General features: G+C 39.8%; 1 protein-coding gene across 3 annotated transcripts in view; it reads right to left on the reverse strand.

The window, feature by feature from the left end:
* Positions 1-22,089, reverse strand: part of pax5 (paired box 5) — a 232,053-nt gene that overhangs the window by 177,577 nt on the left and 32,387 nt on the right. For 2 of the 3 annotated variants that reach the window (XM_061977033.1, XM_061977032.1), the window contains exon 2: positions 19,787-19,952. In XM_061977033.1, coding sequence (XP_061833017.1) covers positions 19,787-19,952 — 166 coding nt within the window. Of the gene's footprint in view, positions 1-2,484; positions 2,514-19,786; positions 19,953-22,089 lie in introns of those variants that run through there. The other variant, XM_061977034.1, reaches the window with a different exon arrangement.

Raw genomic sequence — 22,089 nt, forward strand, 5'->3', positions numbered from 1 at the left:
AAGTAAAACAACCTGATTGCTTCACAATATGATCATTGTCACAATACCGCTGCAAAACAAGTAAAACAACCTGATACAATCATTGTAACAATAACGCTGCAAAACAAGTAAAACAACCTGATTGTTTCACAAAATGATCATTGTCACAATAATGTTGCAAAACAAGTAAAACAACCTGATATAATCATTGCAACAATAACGCTGCAAAACAAATAAAACAACCTGATTGCGTCACAATATGATAATTGTCACAATAACACTGCAAAACAAGTAAAACAACCTGATTGCTTCACAATATGATCATTGTCACAATAACGCTGCAAAACAAGTAAAACAACCTAATTGCTTCACAATATGATCATTGTCACAATAATGCTGCAAAACAAGTAAAACAACCTGATATAATCATTGTCACAATAACGCTGCAAAACAAGTAAAACAACCTTATTGCTTCACAATATGATCATTGTAACAATAACACTGCAAAACAAGTAAAACAACCTAATTGCTTCACAATATGATCATTGTCACAATAAATAAATAATAAATGATAAATGGGTTGTACTTGTATAGCGCTTTTCTACCTTCAAGGTACTCAAAGCGCTTTGACACTACTTCCACATTTACCCATTCACACACACATTCACACACTGATGGAGGGAGCTGCCATGCAAGGCGCTAACCAGCACCCATCAGGAGCAAGGGTGAAGTGTCTTGCTCAAGGACACAACGGACATGACGAGGTTGGTACTAGGTGGGGATTGAACCAGGGACCCTCGGGTTGCGCACGGCGACTCTCCCACTGCGCCACGCCAAAACAAGTAAAACAACCTGATATAATCATTGTAACAATAACGCTGCAAAACAAGTAAAACAACCTGATTGCTTCACAATATGATCATTGTCACAATAACGCTGCAAAACAAGTAAAACAACCTGATTGCGTCACAATATGATCATTGTCACAATAACACTGCAAAACAAGTAAAACAACCTGATATAATCATTGCAACAATAATGCTGCAAAACAAGTAAAACAACCTGATATAATCATTGCAACAATACCACTGCAAAACAAGTAAAACAACCTGATACAATCATTGCAACAATACCGCTGCAAAACAAGTAAAACAACCTGATTGCGTCACAATATGATCATTGTGAAGCAATGATGAGAGTATTTGGTGAACATCGTTTTGTCCTAATTTCTGCGCTTCTTGAACTCACCACAGTGTGGACTGTGACGCAACAGTTTTACATGTAAAACCTTCCACTCCTTTGTCTCATTTTGTCCACCAAACATTTTATACTGTGCGTGAATGCACAAAGGCGCGCTTTGTTGATGTCTTTGACTTGTCGTAGTGCTAATCGGGCTATTTAGGCTAGCTGTATGTACACATTGCATCATTATGCCTCATTTGTCGGTATATTTGAGCTCATTTAATTTCCTTTACTTTGGGGTTGTCCACATTTTTTCCACTGAGGGCCACACACAGAAAAATTAACTTTAATTTTCAAACCATAACAAAATATATGGATTTTTTTAAATGTATTTTACCTTTAGACCATAAAGGGTCTCAGTCATTAAAATGTTAAAAATAAGTCAAATTATTATTTTTTATTTAACGCTTACAGTAAATCTCTATATCAACTTCAAGTTGATATAAATTAAAAAAAAAAAAAAAAAAAAGGTTTTATGGCTTTTTTTAAAACAACTTTGTTTTTTATAGTAAAACTGAAATATGCAGTATTTAGTAATTAGAGCCCTAAAAGATCAATAATGCAGGACACTGTTGATTTTATTTATTTCATATTTTTTGAGTACTCAGTGAAAAGATAAATAAAATACCACTAAATATATTTGGGATCCAAAAGGTGCCCCACACATAAAGTGATACATTTTTATTAGGTTTTTTTTCTGCACATTACCTTTTGCTAGTATTCCATTTGCTGTATGGATCGACTGATTACTCATGTTGATATTTGCCGCGCCCGGGAATCATTTTTGGTGATTTAACCCTCAATTCCAAGCCTTGATGCTGAGTGCCAAGCAGGGAGGGAATGGCTCCCATTTTTATCGTCTTTGGTATGACTAGGCCGGGGTTTGAACTTTCGGTACCGTGTGACAGTTTGACCCCACTGTTTGCCCTTAAACTTCCTCTCAAACCTACACATTTGTAAGGAAGCTCAACAAGGACAAACTACAAACATTAAATGGGTTATACTGTATAGCGCTTTTCTACCTTCAAGGCACTTTGACACTATTTCCACATTCACCCATTCACACACACATTCACACACTGCCATGCAAGGCCCTAACCACGACCCATCAGGAGCGAGGGTGAGGTGCCTTGCTCAAGGACACAACGAACGTGACGTGGTTGGCAGAAGGTGGGGATCGAACCAGGAACCCTTGTTAACATTCAATCTTGTTAGTCAGTGAAAAGCATGTGCTCTGCAAACAAATGGTGACCTGTCACTCACCATGGCTCTGAACGGGTGGATAAAAGAGTCCGGGCGGGGCTTGAGGGCTTTATATAGGTGAACACACCTGCCTTGACTAATTAGGCCTAATTTGGGCCGAACCATGGTTGTCAAAAGCTGGGTGTTACGGAAGGACACACTGCAAAAAGTGAAATCTAAGTAAGATGAAATATCTCAAATAAGGGTGATATTTGCTTATTTTCTGTCTGATAAGATAATTCTTCTCACTAAGCAGATTTTATGTTAGAGTGTTTTACTTGTTTTAAGTGTTTTGGTCCTAAATGATCTCAGTAAGACATTACAGCTTGTTGCTGAGATTTGATGACCTATATTGAGTAAAACATGCCTGAAACTAGAATATCAAGTGTTGCAAAGCTGTGTCATCAACACTCACAAGTATAAAACTACTTTTTAAAAGTAATCATTTCTTATTTCAAGCATGAAATAAAAAAATTCATGACTTTGACACAATTGTGTCTCATAATTAAAACAGATGACAGCCAAATGGACTTTGCTGTTTTATTTCCAATGAAACAATAGAAAATACGTACTCATATAGTAGTGCAGTTGGCACAGTACAGTAAACGGACAGTTAATATTTAAACATTTAACATTTCAAACAATTTTGAACAGAAATAGTTCATGCACATTCAGATGAATTCTTCAAAATTACAATAATATGCGCACTAATTGACTGAAAGAGCACGCACTTGGCGCGATGATGTCATGTTATCCATGGAAAAATGCATTTTTAGACCATATGATTTTCCTGAGCGGCGAGGAGACCCCGAGAGTAACAAGCGGTTGCCTTGTTGCCTTTCCATTAAGAACAATAAACTAGTTTTTAGTATACGTTTGCTGGTTTCAAGAAATGTAATGCCGAGCGCATATCATTATGTCATTTAAGAATATTTTTCAACATAATGAGCAAAAAGGTCTCTTTTTTTTCTACCAAGAAAAGTGCACTTGTTATTAGTGAGAATATACTTATTTTATGGTATTTTTGGGTTCATTGAGGTTAGCTAATTAGGGACCGCAATGTCCTTTTGGGACAGAGGACCCTATTGTATTTCGTGCGTTTTATTATTATTATTATTCCGCCGCCTCTTTGAGCTGTAATTTGACCCTCTTAACATGCTTCAAAACTCATCATATTTGACACACACATCAGGACTGGCGAAAATTGCCATCTAATCAAAAAACCAAACCCCAAAACTGAAACTTTGCGCTTTAGCGCCCCCTAGGAAAAAACACAGACAAAACTGCTTGTAACTTCCGGTAGGAATGTCGTGGAGACATGAAACAAAAACCTCTATGTAGGTAGACCTAGATTTCATACATTGACATCCTTCAGCAAAAATCAACAGGAAGTTGGCAATTCCCCCTTCAAAACAAAAGTTTACTAAAAACAGTCACTTTTGCCTCTTTGAGCTGTAATTTGACCCCCTTAACATGCTTCAAAACTCACCAAACTGGACACACACATCAGGACTGGCAAAAATTGCGATCTAATATAAAACCCAACCCCAAAACTCAAAATTGCGCTCTAGCGCCCCCTAGGAAGAAAACACAGACACAACTGCTCCGAGGAAGAAATCTCAGACAGAACTGCCTGTAACTTCCAGTAGGAATGTCTTAGAGACATTAAACAAAAACCTCTATGTAGGTCTCACTACATTTCATATACTGACAACCCCCAGCAAAAATCAACAGGAAGTTTGAAATTTCCCCTTCAAAACAAAAGTTTTGTAAAAACCGGTCACTTTTTTCAAACATTATCTCCTCTGAGCGCGTTTGTCGTGTCGGCTTCAAACTAGCACAGGAGAGAGATTGAACGCTTCTGATTAAAAGTTGAACAAAGAGTTTTAATTACTGCTATGGTTTGGATTTTATGTGACGTCAAAGTCGGTCCCGTCCATCGCTGCTTGCAGCTTTAATTTTACTTGTTTTGGAAAGTCTTGACAAGCCGAATTTTCAGATCATTTTGCTAACGGTAGTTCAAATAAAATACCCCTCAATTTTGTATTTTTTTGTCTTGTTTTTGAACACTGACTTTTTGCAGTGCACTGGACATTTAAAAGTTATGTTATCCAAGCCTGAATACACTGAATCTCCAACAATGACTGATCTACAAATGCAAAAGTACTATGTGAATACTTTTAGATGTGTGATGGTTATTTATGGTGTATTTTACAAAAGAACAACATTCTTACTCTCACCCCTGTCAAATTGGTCCCAGCTAGTGGGCGGGGCTATGGGCTATTTAAAATGGAAAATGCCATTTTTCTGACAAAGGAGGTTCTTCTATCCTGAGCAGGAGTGCCGGTCTCCATGCATCAAACATCTACTGAGGTGATTATTTTGATGATGAGATTATTAGTCTTTAATTTTTTTCCCCAAGATGGAAAAAGACATCGCAGGTCATAATTTTTTTTATTCTCTGCCGTTTTCCCCTAATTATAAACTCTTGCTAAATGATTTCTTTATTTCAATACACAAACCCCAAAACCAGTGAAGTTGGCACGTTGTGTAAATGGTACACAAAAACAGAATACAATGATTTGCAAATCCTTTTCAGCCTATATTCAATTGAATAGACTGCAAAGACAAGATCCTTAATGTTGGAACATCTGTGAAGGCACCATTAATGCAACATATGTTGCCATCCAAGCAACGTCTTTTACATGGACGCCCCTGCTTATTTCAGCAAGACAATGCAAAGCCGCGTGTTACAACAGCATGACTTCATAGTAAAAGGGTGTGGGTACTAGACTGGCCTGCCTGTAGTCCTGACCTGTCTCCCTATGAAAATAGAATAGAATAGAATAGAATAGAAAGTACTTTATTCATCCCTGGGGGAAATTCAGCACCACAGTTCGCTCACAATAAATAATAAACACTTAAGTATTTTTTTACATGTGAATAATATAAATACAGTCTATTATACAGCATTATTCACGTGTGATTAATATAAATACAGTCTATTATTCAGCATTATTTATATGTGAATAACATAAATACAGTCTATTATACAGCATTATTCACATGTGAATAATATAAATACAGTCTATTATACAGCATCATTCACATGTGAATAATATAAATACAGTCTATTATACAGCATTATTCACGTGTGATTAATATAAATACAGTCTATTATTCAGCATTATTTATATGTGAATAACATAAATACAGTCTATTATACAGCATTATTCACATGTGAATAATATAAATACAGTCTATTATACAGCATTATTCACATGTGAATAATATAAATACAGTCTATTATACAGCATTATTTATATGTGAATAATATAAATACAGTCTACTATACAGCATTATTCACATGTAAATAATATAAATACAGTCTATTATACAGCATTATTCACATGTGAATAATATAAATACAGTCTACTATACAGCATTATTCACATGTAAATAATATAAATACAGTCTATTATACAGCATTATTCACATGTGAATAATATAAATACAGTCAATTATACAGTTCCATATATACAAGCACTCGGAGCGTGAAGCTAAAAACCAAAATGTCACCATGGGTGAACAGCAAAAAATGCTAGAGTGCGGGAAAAAACACTTGAGCGAGGTGAAAAACACAGAAGACACCTAACTGGCGCGTATAGCGTATATTGTTCCAGTGAAAGGATCTTTGAATGCCCCAGGATACCAAAACGTTTTGAAGAATTCCATGCTCCCAACCATAAAGACATGGATGACAGAGTCTGGTGTGGATGAACTTGACTGGCCTGCAACTCATGAAAAACAACCCCACACCATAATTCCTCCTCCACCAAATTTCACACTCGGCGCAATGCAGTCCGAAATGTAGCATTCTCCTGGCAACCTCCAAACCCAGACTGGTCCATCAGATTGCCAGATGGAAAAGCGTGATTCATCAGTCCAGAGAAGGCGTCTCCACTGCTCTAGAGTCCAGTGGTGACGTGCTTTACACCACTACATCTCACGCTTTGCATTGAACTTGGTGATGCCTGACTTAGATGCAGCTGCTCGGCCATGGAAACCCATTCCATGAAGCTCTCTGCGTACTGTACGTGGGCTAATTTGAAGTTTGGAGCTCTGTAGCAACTAACAGAAATGTTTGCACTATGCGCTTCAGCACCCGCTGACCCCTCTCTTGTCAGTTTATGTGGCCTACCACTTTGTGGCTGAGTTGCTGTTGTTCTCATACTCTTTACTTTTCTTATATTAAAGTTGACTTTGGAATATTTAGGAGCGAGTTCCACGCTGGAAATCACTGAGAGCGGCCCATTCTTTCACAAGTGTTTGTAGAAACAGTCTCCATGCCTAAGTGCTTGATTTTATACACCTGGCCAAGTGATTAGGACACCTGATTCTCATCATTTGGATGGGTGGCCAAATACTTTTGGCAATATAGTGTATGTTTAATGCACCGACAATCCATCAAGGGGTGCGGCTTCGTAGTCTCGTCAATTGACTCGTCCCCGGGTGGCTTCGGGGACACTCGGCCTGGCGGCCCACCGCCAAGTCCTCCCTCTGCCCTTCCTTGACTTTGGACTTATTCTGTTTTTTTGGGGGTGGTGGGGATTCTACCTTGGTCTGGTAACCGTCCCTTCAGGGGGAGGTACTGTCATGATCCGTGACCCGGGTCATGGCATGATTTACAGTAGTAGTCGCAAAGGTACTTTATCCACATTTTTGGAAATACGGCTTTTATTTTGCGGGAAACTGCAATGGAAACGCGCCGTCATGTGTGTAAGGTTTTTTATTCTGAATGGAACATTTAAAGTTTGGGTATTGTTTACTGGCGTCATATTGCAGTCTACACGTATCTCTTGTGTGACTACCATCTAGTGGTCACACTTACCATTGCACCATGTACCAAATAAAATAGCTTCAAGATCGGTAAGCACAACCAGAATGATGCCGCACCGGGCTATAAGGCGCACTGTCGGTTTTTGAGAAAAAGAAAGGATTTTAAGTGCGCCTTATAGTCCGAAAAATACGGTACAAGTCTCAAATGTGCTTTATCCAAATGTTTGGAAATACGGCATTTATTTTGCGGGAAACTGCAATGGAAATGCGGCGCCATGTGTGTAATGTTCTTTATTCTCAATGGAACATTTAAAGTTTTGCTGTTGTTTACTGGCGTCATAATGCAGTCTACACGTATCTCTTATGTATGACTGCCATCTATTGGTCACACTTACCATTACACCATGTACCAAATAAAATAGCTTCGAGGTCGGTAAGCACAACCAGAATTACGCCGCACCAGGTTATAAGGCGCACTGTCGGTTTTTGAGAAAATTAAAGGATTTTAAGTGCGCCTTATAGTCCGAAAAATACGTTACAAGTTGCAAAGGTACTTTATCCGAATTTTAGAAATACAGCTTTTGTTTTGCGGGAAACTGCAATGGAAACGCGGTGCCAAGTGTGTAGTGTTCTATATTCTCAATGGAACATTTAAAGTTTTGGTGTTTACTGGCGTCATATAGCAGTCTACACTTATCTCTTATGTTTGACTGTCATCTACTGATCACACTTACTATTACACCGTGTACCAAAAAAAAAAAAATAGCTCCGAGGCCGGTAAGCACAACCAGAATTACGTCGCACAGGGTTATAAGGCGCACTGTCGGTTTTTGAGAAAATGAAAGGATATTAAGTGCGCCTTATAGTCTGAAAAATACGGTACAAGTCGGAAATATACTTTATCCAAATTTTGGAAATACGGCTTTTATTTTGCGGGAAACTGCAAAGGAAACGCGGCTACTGACAGACACACACGGCCCAGATCCAGTACTGCTCTTCCCAGCATGGCTATTTCATGAATGCATTTGCATGCAGAAGGGGCAGGTGGGCTAAGGGGGGGTGGAGGACAGCAATGCGCGACTCAGCTTGCAGAAAAGGGGGGGATGCAGTGCGTGGATGCAAGCTGTCAGTCAGTCTTAAACCTGCTGCACACACACACACACACACACACACACACACACACACACACACACACACACGCACACACACACGCACTCACACACACGCTCACAGCACGGTGGAGTAATCCCTTCCGTGATGTTTGTTTCTTTAAATGTGTTTTTTCCCCTGCGTAGTGTGTGTGTGTGTGTGTGTGTGTGTGTGTGTGTGTGTGTGTGTGTGTGTGTGTGTGTGTGTGTGTGTGTGTAGGTGTGTATAGGTGTGTGTGTAGGCGTGCTGCCCATTTTCACTCCTCACAGCTGGACTTTAAACACAGCTAAATGAAATAAAAACAATCTATTTTCAAGTGGGAAACAATTTAAATTATTCACAGGTGAATCATCTGCGGTTATTTATATATTTGCAGCAATGAGCCAGCACACACACACACACACACACACACACACACACACACACACACACACACACACACACACACACACACACACACACACACACGCGCACACACACACACCCACACATTCTTGTATTTGTTACCTTCTTGAGACCTGAGAAAATGCCTCCCTCTTTAGGACCAGCCTTTCTAGATATATAAAGATTAGTATTGACAACATTAATAATATATACATACTATGCAAATATAAAGAAGCTTGTTGTGAAAAATGAGTTGGAAATTCACAAGAAAAAGGTCACAACTTCACAAGAAAAACTTAGAATTTTGGCAGTATTACAATAAAAGTCGTAATTTTACTCAACGCAAGTCAACATTTTACAGGAAAAACCGAACGTTTGTGCGATTTTATGATAAAAGTTGGAATTTTACTCAATAACAGTCGCAATTTTTACAAGAAAAGCTTAACATTTTGGCCATATAATGAAAAGAGTCGTAATTTTACTCGACAATAGTCCCAACTTTATAAGAAAACTTGAAAAATGTTGGCAATATTATAATACTAATCTGAATTTTTACTTGGCAAAATGATGACAAAAGTAATCATTTAGCCAAATTTCACTGTTTTACAAGACCAACAAAAAAATTGGCAATATGGTGATAAATTTTGTATGGCAAATGTCACCATTTTGCATTAAAAAGTAATAATTTTACACCAAAAAATACTAATTTTACGAGAAAATATCGCAATATTACAGAAACAGAAAGAATATGAGAAATTGTTGCCAATTTTATAAGAAAAAAGTCGACACATTGTGAGAAAAAGTTAGTTATTTTTAAAATTTTATTATTTTTTGTTTGTAATTGGTTTTTAATCTTCATTATTTACTTATGCATGTCTCTATATACATATTTATTTAATTTTTCTTTATTAATTTTGCCCAAAGGGGGCAAATTTCAATTTGTTACACACACTTGTTATTTCATATGTTGACCAGAGGGGGAGCACTTTTAAAAGCGACACACAGTCAATTAGAAAAATCCCTCCTTTTTGGGACCACCCTCATTTTGATAGATGTCACCAGCAGGGGTGCAAATGAGACATTCTCTATTAGATGCAATGTTATTGGGACCATGATTTATGTCATCACTTGTTCACACATCCTCATATGGAAGATACTTTTCCTTCTTGGTGTCTCAAGAAGGGTAGCAATACAAGAACACACACACACACACAATTTTACTTGACAAAAGTCACACCTCTATAAGAAAACTTGAAAAATGTTGGCAATTTTATAGTAATAATCTGAAATTTTTTAGTTGGCAAAATAATGACAAAAGTCATAATGTTACTCAAAAAATGTCACTGTTTTACAAGAAAAACAAAAAAATTGGCAATATTGTGATAAAAGTCAGAATTTTGTATGACAAATGTCACCATTTTGCATCAAAAAGTAATAATTGTACACAAAAAAAGTACTAATTTTACGAGAAAATATCGCAATATTACAGAAAGAATATGAGAAATTGTTGCCAATTTTATAAGAAAAAAGTTGTGAGAAAAAGACTGCTTTTAGTTCATTTTTTCTTTTTTTCTTTTTATTTCAAGTTATTCGATATGTCTCTATATACATATTTAATGATTTCTTTAATAATTTTGGCCAAAAGGGCCGCATTTCAATTTCTTACACACACTTGTTATTTCATATGTTGACCAGAGGGGGAGCACTTTTAAAAGCGACACACAGTCAATTTGAAAAATCCCTCCTTTTTGGGACCACCCTCATTTTGACAGATGTCACCAGCAGGGGTGCAAATGAGACATTCTCTATTAGATGCAATGTTATTGGGACCATGATTTATGTCATCACTTGTTCACACCTCCTCATATGGAAGCTAATTTTCCTTCTTCTGTCTCAAGAAGGGTCGAAATACAAGAACACACACACACACACACACACACACACACACACATTTTTGTATTTGTTACATTCTTGAGACCTGAGAAAAATGCCTCCCTCTTTAGGACCAGCCTTTCTAGATATATAAAGATTTGTATTGACAACATTAATAATATATACATACTATGCAAATATAAAAAAGCTTGTTGTGAAAATGAGTTGGAATTTCACAAGAAAACGGTCACAATTTCACAAGAAAAACTTAGAATGTTGAGAGTATTCTAATAAAAGTTGTCATTTTACTCAACGCGAGTCAAAATTTTACAAGAAAAACTGAACATTTGTGCAATGTTGTGATAAAAGTTGGAATGTCACTCAATGACAGTCACAATTTTACAAGAAAAGCTTAAAAATTTTGGTAATATAATGAAAAGAGTCGCAATTTTGCTCGACAAAAGTCCCAACTTTATAAGAAAACTTAAAAAATGTTGGCAATATTATAATAATGATTTGAATTTTTACTTGGCAAAATGATGACAAAAGTCATAATTTTACTCCAAAAAGTGTCACTGTTTTACAAGAACAACAACAAAAATGGCCAATATTGTGATAAAAGTCTGAATTTTGTATGACAAATGTCACCATTTTGCATCAAAAAGTAATAATTTTACACAAAAAAGTACTAATTGATTGAAAGAAAATATCGCAATATTACAGAAACAGAAAGAATATGAGAAATTGTTGCCAATTTTATAAGAAAAAAGTCGACACATTGTGAGAAAAAGACTGCTTTTAGTTCTTTTTTTTATTGTCTTTTTATCTTCATTATTTACTTCAAGTTATTACAGTATGTCTCTATATACATTTTTTATTTTTTATTTGATTAATTTTGGCCCAAGGGGGCGCATTTCAATTTCCTACACACACTTGTTATTACATATGTTGGCCAAAGGGGGAGCACTTCAAATTTTTACACACACTTGTTATTTCATATGTTGACCAGAGGGGATGAGACATTCTCTATTAGATGTAATGTTATTGGGACCATGATTTATGTCATCACTTGTTCACAACCTCCTCATATGGAAGCTACTATTCCTTCTTGGTGTCTCAAGAAGGGTAGAAATACAAGAACACACACACACACACACACACACACACACACACACACACACACACACACACACACACACACACATTCTTGTATTTGTTACCTTCTTGAGACCTGAGAAAAATGCCTCCCTCTTTAGGACCAGCCTTTCTAGATATATAAAGATTAGTATTGACAACATTAATAATACATACATACTATGCAAATATAAAAAAGCTTGTAGTGAAAAATTAGTTGGAATTTCACAAGAAAACGGTCACAATTTCACAAGAAAAACTTAGAATGTTGTCAGTATTCTAATAAAAGTTGTCATTTTACTCAACGCGAGTCAAAATTTTACAAGAAAAACTGAACATTTGTGCAATGTTGTGATAAAAGTTGAAATGTCACTCAATGACAGTCGCAATTTTACAAGAAAAGCTTAAAAATTTTGGTAATATAATGAAAAGAGTCGCAATTTTACTCGACAAAAGTCTCAACTTTATAAGAAAACTTTAAAAATGTTGGCAATAATATAATAATGATTTGAATTTTTATTTGGCAAAATGATGACAAAAGTCATCATTTTACTCCAAAAAATGTCACCGTTTTACAAGAACAACAACAAAAATGGCAATATTGTGATAAAAGTCTGAATTTTGTATGACAAATGTCACCATTTTGCATCAAAAAGTAATAATTTTACACAAAAAAGTACTAATTAATTAAAAGAAAATATCGCAATATTACAGAAACAGAAAGAATATGAGAAATTGTTGCCAATTTTATAAGAAAAAAGTCGACACATTGTGAGAAAAAGACTGCTTTTAGTTTAGTTTGGGTTTTTTTAATTGTTTTTTTTATCTTCATTATTTACTTCAAGTTATTACAGTATGTCTCTATATACATTTTTTATTTTTTATTTTATTAATTTTGGCCCAAGGGGGCGCATTTCATTTTCCTACACACACTTGTTATTTCATATGTTGACCAGAGTGGATGAGACATTCTCTATTAGATGCAATGTTATTGGGACCATGATTTATGTCATCACTTGTTCACACCTCCTCATATGGAAGATACTTTTTCTTCTTGGTGTCTCAAGAAGGGTAGAAATACAAGAACACACACACACACACACACACACACACACACACACACACACACACACACACACACATTCTTGTATTTGTTACCTTCTTGAGACCTGAGAAAAATGCCTCCCTCTTTAGGACCAGCCTTTCTAGATATATAAAGATTAGTATTGACAACATTAATAATATATACATACTATGCAAATATAAAAAAGCTTGTTGTGAAAAATGAGTTGGAATTTCACAAGAAAACGGTCACAATTTCACAAGAAAAACTTAGAATGTTGGCAGTATTCTAATAAAAGTTGTCATTTTACTCAACGCGAGTCAAAATTTTACAAGAAAAACTGAACATTTGTGCAATGTTGTGATAAAAGTTGGAATGTCACTCAATGACAGTCACAATTTTACAAGAAAAGCTTAAAAATGTTGGTAATGTCATCACTTGTTCACACCTCCTCATATGGAAGATACTTTTCCTTCTTGGTGTCTCAAGAAGGGTAGAAATACAAGAACACACACACACACACACACACACACACACAAACGGGGAGGTAGAGTTAGTGTTTTTGTTCTGCTGGCAGCGGACAGACAGCGAGGAGAGGATAAAACGAGGCTCCCTCCTTCCATGCATCCCTGGATCCCCCTCTATGCCCCCTCTTGTGGTAACGCTCCAGTGAGTTCAAGGTCCAGGACAGGGGGGAGAGAGGGTTTGAGGGAGGGTGAGAGAAGAAGAAGAAGAAGAGAGAGAAAAGAAGCAAGAGAGAACAATGAGCGACACATTTTTTTTTTTTCCACGTAGCTGAGGGTCACTGTCGCTAATCCTTCCCCACAAATGCTCTCTAATTCTTCTTTTACTTCTTACTTCTACTCCTATATATTTTTGCGGGTGCTGAAATATACTACCACTTTCATTTTGATGGTAATTCCACCCAACCGCCCCAAAAAAAAAAAAGTGATGAATCTTTTTCCCCTTTAAGTCCTTTTCTTCTCCCAGCCGGGATTTCCTTTTTGGAATTTAGCAGCGTAAAGGTAACGAGGAGGGGCGGTCAGGAAGGTGAGAGGGTATAAAAGGAAAGAAAGACGACCGTGAGATGTGGGGAGCTAAAGTGAATTGTGCCAGCTCGTAGAAATGTGAAACTTGCCGATGTTTGACCTATAGTGTCAGAAAAATTGTATGTAAATTATCCAAAAACTTTCCGTTCTCTGAGTTCCCAGTGAACAGACAATAGGCTGTGTTTGTTGCACCAAGACAAAGGCTTGGAAAATTCCGTTGTGTACGATGGGAGGAGACGGGAGGGGTTATCTATTTTGATCCGAGACATGCCCAAGCTCAATCCAGGACCAGTCCAAGCCCGAGGCATCTTTTTCTTTTGTGTTAATGTGACCGAAAACTATGGCTGTTTACATAACCCCCCCATTAGAAACAGCTGTTGTTATGTAAGCAGGGAAAGTCCAAATAAAAAGAGGTGGCGTACAATCTTTCGCCAGAGCGTGCTGGAGACTGTGCAAAAGTACACCCCAGACGTTTCTCCTCAAACTGAGCCACATTCAATTCTGTCTCTGTTTGATTCCTTGCTTCTTGTCTCGTTTAATAGATGTCATCAGTGTTTGAACCTGACATACAGTACAGGCCAAAAGTTTGAACACACCTCATTTCAATGCGTTTTCTCTATTTCCATGACTATTTACATTGTAGATTGTCACTGAAGGCATCAAAACTATGAATGAACACATGTGGAGTTATGTACTTAACACAAAAAGGTGAAATAACCGAAAACATGTTTTATATTCTAGTTTCTTCAAAATAGCCAAACTTTGCTCTGATTACTGCTTTGCACACTCTTGGCATTCTTTCGATGAGCGTCAAGCACACCTGTGAGGTGAAAACCATTTCAGGTGACTACCTCTTGAAGCTCATCGAGAGAATGCCAAGTGTGTACAAACAACCTTCCCTCGTCATGGTGTTAAAAAAAAAAAAAAAAAAAAAAAAAAAAAAAAGGCAAAACAAGAACTAAACAATCTAACCAACACAAAATGTCAACAGACATGGTCACACATAACACGACCTGCTCACCGAACTTTGAGGACTTTATAAAAAAAAATGTCCATGCACCATAAAAACTCAAAATGACACCCATTTAAATCCATTACAAAACACGATGGAAAAAGTGCAAAACACTCTCCATACTTATCCATGTTTGGCGCATCTTAGCTGCTGGAAATTTCTGATTGATTACAAAACTTTAAGGAGGTCGTCTCTTAAGTAAACAAGGTAGGAGTCAAACTTTCCCATATTCTTCATATATATTTACATTAATTATTAATTATAGAAACATTATATATACACAGTACAGGCCAAAAGTTTGGACACACCTTCTCCTCATTCAATGCGTTTTCTTTATTTCCATGACTATTTACATTGTAGATTGTCACTGAAGGCATCAAAACTATGAATGAACACATGTGGAGTTATGTACTTAACAAAAAAAGGTGAAATAACTGAAAACATGTTTTGTATTCTAGTTTCTTCAAAATAGCCACCCTTCTCTCGATGAGCCTAAAGATGTAGTCACCTGAAATGGTTTTCACTTCACAGGTGTGCTTGAAGCTCATCCGGGAGTGTGCAAAGGGTGGCTATTTTGAAGAAACTAGAATACAAAACAGTTTTGATGCCTTCAGTGACAATCTACAATGTAAATAGTCATGAAAATAAAGAAAACGCATTGAATGAGGAGAAGGTGTGTCCAAACTTTTGGCCTCCATCCATCCATCCATCTTCTTCCGCTTATCCGAGGTCGGGTCGCGGGGGCAGCAGCCTAAGCAGGGAAGCCCAGACTTCCCTCTCCCCAGCCACTTCGTCCAGCTCCTCCCGGGGCATCCCGAGGCGTTCCCAGGCCAGCCGGGAGACATAGTCTTCCCAGCGTGTCCTGGGTCTTCCCCGTGGCCTCCTACCGGTCGGACGTGCCCTAAACACCTCTCGAGGGAGGCGATCGGGTGGCATCCTGACCAGATGCCCGAACCACCTCATCTGGCTCCTCTCGATGTGGAGGAGCAGTGGCTTTACTTTGAGCTCCCCCCGGATGACAGAGCTTCTCACCCTATCTCTAAGGGAGAGCCCTGCCACCCGGCGGAGGAAACTCATTTCGGCCGCTTGTACCCGTGATCTTGTCCTTTCGGTCATAACCCAAAGCTCATGACCATAGGTGAGGATGGGAACGTAGATCGACCGGTAAATTGAGAGCTTTGCCTTCCGGCTCAGCTCCTTCTTCACCACAACGGATCGATACAGCGTCCGCATTACTGAAGACGCCGCACCGATCCGCCTGTCGATCTCACGATCCACTCTTCCCTCACTCGTGAACAAGACTCCGAGGTACTTGAACTCCTCCACTTGGGGCAGGGTCTCCTCCCCAACCCGAAGATGGCATTCCACCCTTTTCCGGGCGAGAACCATGGACTCAGACTTGGAGGTGCTGATTCTCATCCCAGTCGCTTCACACTCGGCTGCGAACCGATCCAGCGAGAGCTGAAGATCCTGGCCAGATGAAGCTATCAGGACCACATCATCTGCAAAAAGCAGAGACCTAATCCTGCAGCCACCAAACCAGATCCCCTCAACGCCTTGACTGCGCCTAGGAATTCTGTCCATAAAATAAAAGTTATGAACAGAATCGGTGACAAAGGGCGGCCTTGGCGGTGTCCAACCCTCACTGGAAACGTGTCCGACTTACTGTCGGCAATGCGGACCAAGCTCTGACACTGATCATACAGGGAGCGGACCGCCAAAATCAGACAGTCCGATTCCCCATACTCTCTGAGCACTCCCCACAGGACTTCCCGAGGGACACGGTCGAATGCCTTCTCTAAGTCCACAAAACACATGTAGACTGGTTGGGCAAACTCCCATGCACCCTCAAGGACCCTGCCGAGAGTATAGAGCTGGTCCACAGTTCCACGACCAGGACGAAAACCACACTGTTCCTCCTGAATCTGAGGTTCGACTATCCGGCGTAGCCTCCTCTCCAGTACACCTGAATAGACCTTACCGGGAAGGCTGAGGAGTGTGATCCCACGATAGTTAGAACACACCCTCCGGTTCCCCTTCTTAAAGAGAGGAACCACCACCCCGGTCTGCCAATCCAGAGGTACCGCCCCCGATGTCCACGCGATGCTGCAGAGTCTTGTCAACCAAGACAGCCCCACAGCATCCAGAGCCTTAAGGAACTCCGGGCGGATCTCATCCACCCCCGGGGCCTTGCCACCGAGGAGCTTTTTAACTACCTCAGCAACCTCAGCCCCAGAAATAGAAGAGCCCACCACAGATTCCCCAGGCACTGCTTCCTCATAGGAAGACGTGTTGGTGGGATTGAGGAGGTCTTCGAAGTATTCCCTCCACCGATCCACAACATCCGCAGTCGAGGTCAGCAGAACACCATCCTCACCATACACGGTGTTGATAGTGCACTGCTTCCCCTTCCTGAGGCGGCGGATGGTGGTCCAGAATCGCTTCGAAGCCGTCCGGAAGTCGTTTTCCATGGCTTCGCCGAACTCCTCCCATGTCCGAGTTTTTGCCTCCGCAACCGCTGAAGCCGCACACCGCTTGGCCTGTCGGTACCTGTCCGCTGCCTCAGGAGTCCTATGAGCCAAAAGAACCCGATAGGACTCCTTCTTCAGCTTGACGGCATCCCTCACCACCGGTGTCCACCAACGGGTTCTAGGATTACCGCCACGACAATCACTGCACGTAAGCAGCTAAGCCCATGACCTTCGATCACTCAGGCTGTACTGCATCAACAAGCGACATCAGTGTGTAAAGGATATCACCACATGGGCTCAGGAACACTTCAGAAACCCACTGTCAGTAACTACAGTTGGTCGCTACATCTGTAACTCTCACTATTATGTTAGATCCACTATGGACTGGACTCTCACACTATTATGTTAGATCCACTATGGACTGGACTCTCACACTATTATGTTAGATCCACGATGGACTGGACTCTCACTATTATGTTAGATCCACTATGGACTGGACTCTCACACTATTATGTTAGATCCACTATGGACTGGACTTTCACACTATTATGTTAGATCCACTATGGACTGGACTCTCACACTATTATATTAGATCTACTATGGACTGGACTCTCACACTATTATGTTAGATCCACTATGGACTGGACTCTCACTATTATGTTAGATCCACTATGGACTGGACTCTCACACTATTATGTTAGATCTACTATGGACTGGACTCTCACACTATTATGGTAGATCTACTATGGACTGGACTCTCACACTATTATGTTAGATCCACTATGGACTGGACTCTCACACTATTATGTTAGATCCACGATGGACTGGACTCTCACCATTATGTTAGATCCACTATGGACTGGACTCTCACACTATTATGTTAGATCCAATATGGACTGGACTTTCACAATATTATGTTAGATCCACTATGGACTGGACTCTCACACTAATATGTTAGATCCACTATGGACTGGACTCTCACACTATTATGTTAGATCCACTATGGACTGGACTCACTATTATGTTAGATCCACTATGGACTGGACTCTCACACTATTATGTTAGATCTACTATGGACTGGACTCTCACACTATTATGTTAGATCCACTATGGACTGGACTTTCACAATATTATGCTAGATCCACTATGGACTGGACTCTCACTATTATGTTAGATCCACTATGGACTGGACTCTCACTATTATGTTAGATCCACTATGGACTGGACTCTCACACTATTATGTTAGCTCCACTATGGACTGGACTCTCACACTATTATGTTACATCCACTATGGACTGGACTCTCACTATTATGCTAGATCCACTATGGACTGGACTCTCACCATTATGTTAGATTCACTATGGACTGGACTCTCACACTATTATGTTACATCCACTATGGACTGGACTCTCACTATTATGTTAGATCCACTATGGACTGGACTCTCACTATTATGTTAGATCCACTATGGACTGGACTCTCACTATTATGTGAGATCCACTATGGACTGGACTCTCACACTATTATGTTAGATCCACTATGGACTGGACTCTCACTATTATGTTAGATCCACTATGGACTGGACTCTCACTATTATGTTAGATCCACTATGGACTGGACTCTCACACTATTATGTTAGCTCCACTATGGACTGGACTCTCACACTATTATGTTACATCCACTATGGACTGGACTCTCACTATTATGCTAGATCCACTATGGACTGGACTCTCACCATTATGTTAGATTCACTATGGACTGGACTCTCACACTATTATGTTACATCCACTATGGACTGGACTCTCACTATTATGTTAGATCCACTATGGACTGGACTCTCACTATTATGTTAGATCCACTATGGACTGGACTCTCACTATTATGTGAGATCCACTATGGACTGGACTCTCACACTATTATGTTAGATCCACTATGGACTGGACTCTCACTATTATGTTAGATCCACTATGGACTGGACTCTCACTATTATGTTAGATCCACACGACGTCCATTGCACCGGTCACCCAGGGGGGGGGTTTCCCACATCTGCGGTCCCCTCCAAGGTTGCTCATTGTCATCCCATTGGGTTGAGTTTTTTCTTGCCCTGATGTGGGATCTGAGCTGAGGATGTCGTTGTGGCTTGTGCAGCCCTTTGAGACACTCGTGATTTAGGGCTATATAAGTAAACATTGAATGATTGCATTGATTGATAGTCCTGGATAGTCCCAAGTCCTTAATGCTTCAGTTACATGCAGAATTCTCCCAGGAACGAGACTCGCTGCAAGTCTGGGACCAGGGGTACTAAACTTTGGGTCCGGTATGACAATCAAGTGTGGCATGCTCGAAATACCTGCCCAGTATCTTGCTGACGCATCCGTGGCTGACGCGGAGCTGGCGGGAGATGTCACAGGGGCGTACCCCCTGGTGGGCGAGCTCCACTATTCGCTGTCGCACGACGTCCGGGAGAGGCCGGCCGTTTACGAACACGCCCCCAAGCTGGTTGACGCCGCCATGTCCTGTACAGAAAGAAACTGTTTGGTTAAAGCCACTATAGGGCCGAAGACCTAAACATTGGAAAGGCAATCATCAAGAGTCCCAATGGTCTTAGGAACCAAGCTGGACAACTACTGACCCTTTTAAACCGAGATTTCAAGTAAATGAAGGGATTTCGATTAATCATCGAGGCCAAGTCCGAGCCATTAATATTCCCCTGGGAGAGGAGGCCAGAAAGAGATGGGATAGAATGAAAGTAGACACAACTATACTGTCTAATACGCTCATTGGCATCCTCTTGTTGTGTTTATTTAATCAAAGCTCAGAGTTGACCTTAGACCATACTTGCCAACCTTGAGACCTCCGATTTCGGGAGGGGGGGGGGAGTATATTTACAGCTAGAATTCACCAAGTCAAGTATTTCATATTCTAGCTATATATATATATATATATATATATATATATATATATATATATATATATATATATATATATATATAAATAAATAAGAGAAATAGTTTAATTTCAGTGTTCATTTATTTACACATATACACAGACATAACACTCATCTACTCATTGTTGAGTTAAGGGTTGAATTGTCCATCCTTGTTCTATTCTCTGTCACTATTTTTCTAACCATGCTGAACACCCTCTCTGATGATGCATTGCTGTGTGGCACGCACAAAAGTGCTTTCATCAAATGCATTAGAGTCTGGAATCTTCCATCTCTCCCTAGCATGGCCCAAAACCGGTCAATCTTTTGCTTCCTGAGGAAGATCTTCCCTGCCAAGCACTTGGTAGTCCACTACTTCTTCCCGGAGGCTATCCAGGTCCAATCGCAGCTGCGGCTTGGAACTTACAAGCGTATTTCTTCATCTTACTCGTCGTTGGCGTCGCCATGGCTGTATCTCCCTCGTTCTTCTGCTTCCTCTCCTTGTTGTGTGCGCAGTTGTGCACTGCACTCTCTAAAAGCCCGAGAAGTTATTGTCACATATGCATGTACAGTAGATGGCAGTATTGTCCTGTTTAAGAGTGTCACAACATTGCTGTTTACGGCAGACGAACTGCTTTACGGTAGACGAAAACGTGACTGCGCTGGGAGGACATTAATGAAACTGCCTAACAATAAACCCACATAAGAAACCAAGAACTCGCCCTCCATCATTCTACAGTTATAACGTGATTGGTCAGGCACGCTCTTTATATTGTGGGAAAGGCTGTCCTCACTCAGGTCCGCATGGAGCTGGAGGGGGCGTGGCCTCCAGCTCCGCCTGAATTTCGGGAGAGTTTCGGAAAATCCGGGAGAGTTGGCAAGTATGCCTTAGACTTAGACTTAGACAAACTTTATTGATCCACAAGAGAAAATGACCTTGAGTTAAATAGAACTGGTCCAGCAATCAGTCAATCCAGCCAGTACCTGTGGTGGAACTATGTTGTCATTGCACTTAAAAAGTACAGAGAAATGTCATTTTCGGGACAAAGCTGTCGGAAAGCACATATACAGTCGCGATCAAAGGTGGACATACACTTGTAAAGAACATAATGTCATGGCTGTCTTGAGTTTCCAATCATTTCTACAACTCTTATGTTTTTGTGATAGAGTGATTGGAGCACATACTTGTTGGTCACAAAAAACATTCATGAAGTTTGCTTCTTTTATGAATTTATTATGGGTCTACTGAAAATGTGAGCTGGGTCAAAAGTAGACATACAGCAATGTTAACATACGTGGACAAAGATAAGACCTTCTGGAGGAAAGTTCTGGGGTAAGATGAGACAAAAAATTTAGCTCTTTGGCCACAATACCCAGCAATATGTTTGGAGGAGAAAAGGTGAGGCCTTTAATCCCAGGAACATCATTCCTACCGTCAAGCATGGTGGTGGTAGTATTATGCTCTGGGCCTGTTTTGCTGCCAATGGAACTGGTGCTTTACAGAGAGTAAATGGGACAATGAAAAAGGAGGATTACCTCCAAATTCTTCAGGACAAGCTAAAATCATCAGCCCGGAGGTTGGGTCTTGGGCGCAGTTGGGTGTTCCAACAGGACAATGACCCCCAAACACACGTCAAAAGTGGTAAAGGAATGGCTAGAATGAAAGTTTTAGAATGGCCTTCCCAAAGTCCTGACTTAAACGTGTGGACAATGCTGAAGAAACAAGT

Source organism: Nerophis lumbriciformis, linkage group LG16 (genome assembly GCF_033978685.3).
Source record: "Nerophis lumbriciformis linkage group LG16, RoL_Nlum_v2.1, whole genome shotgun sequence".
Classification (NCBI taxonomy): Eukaryota; Metazoa; Chordata; class Actinopteri; order Syngnathiformes; family Syngnathidae; genus Nerophis; species Nerophis lumbriciformis.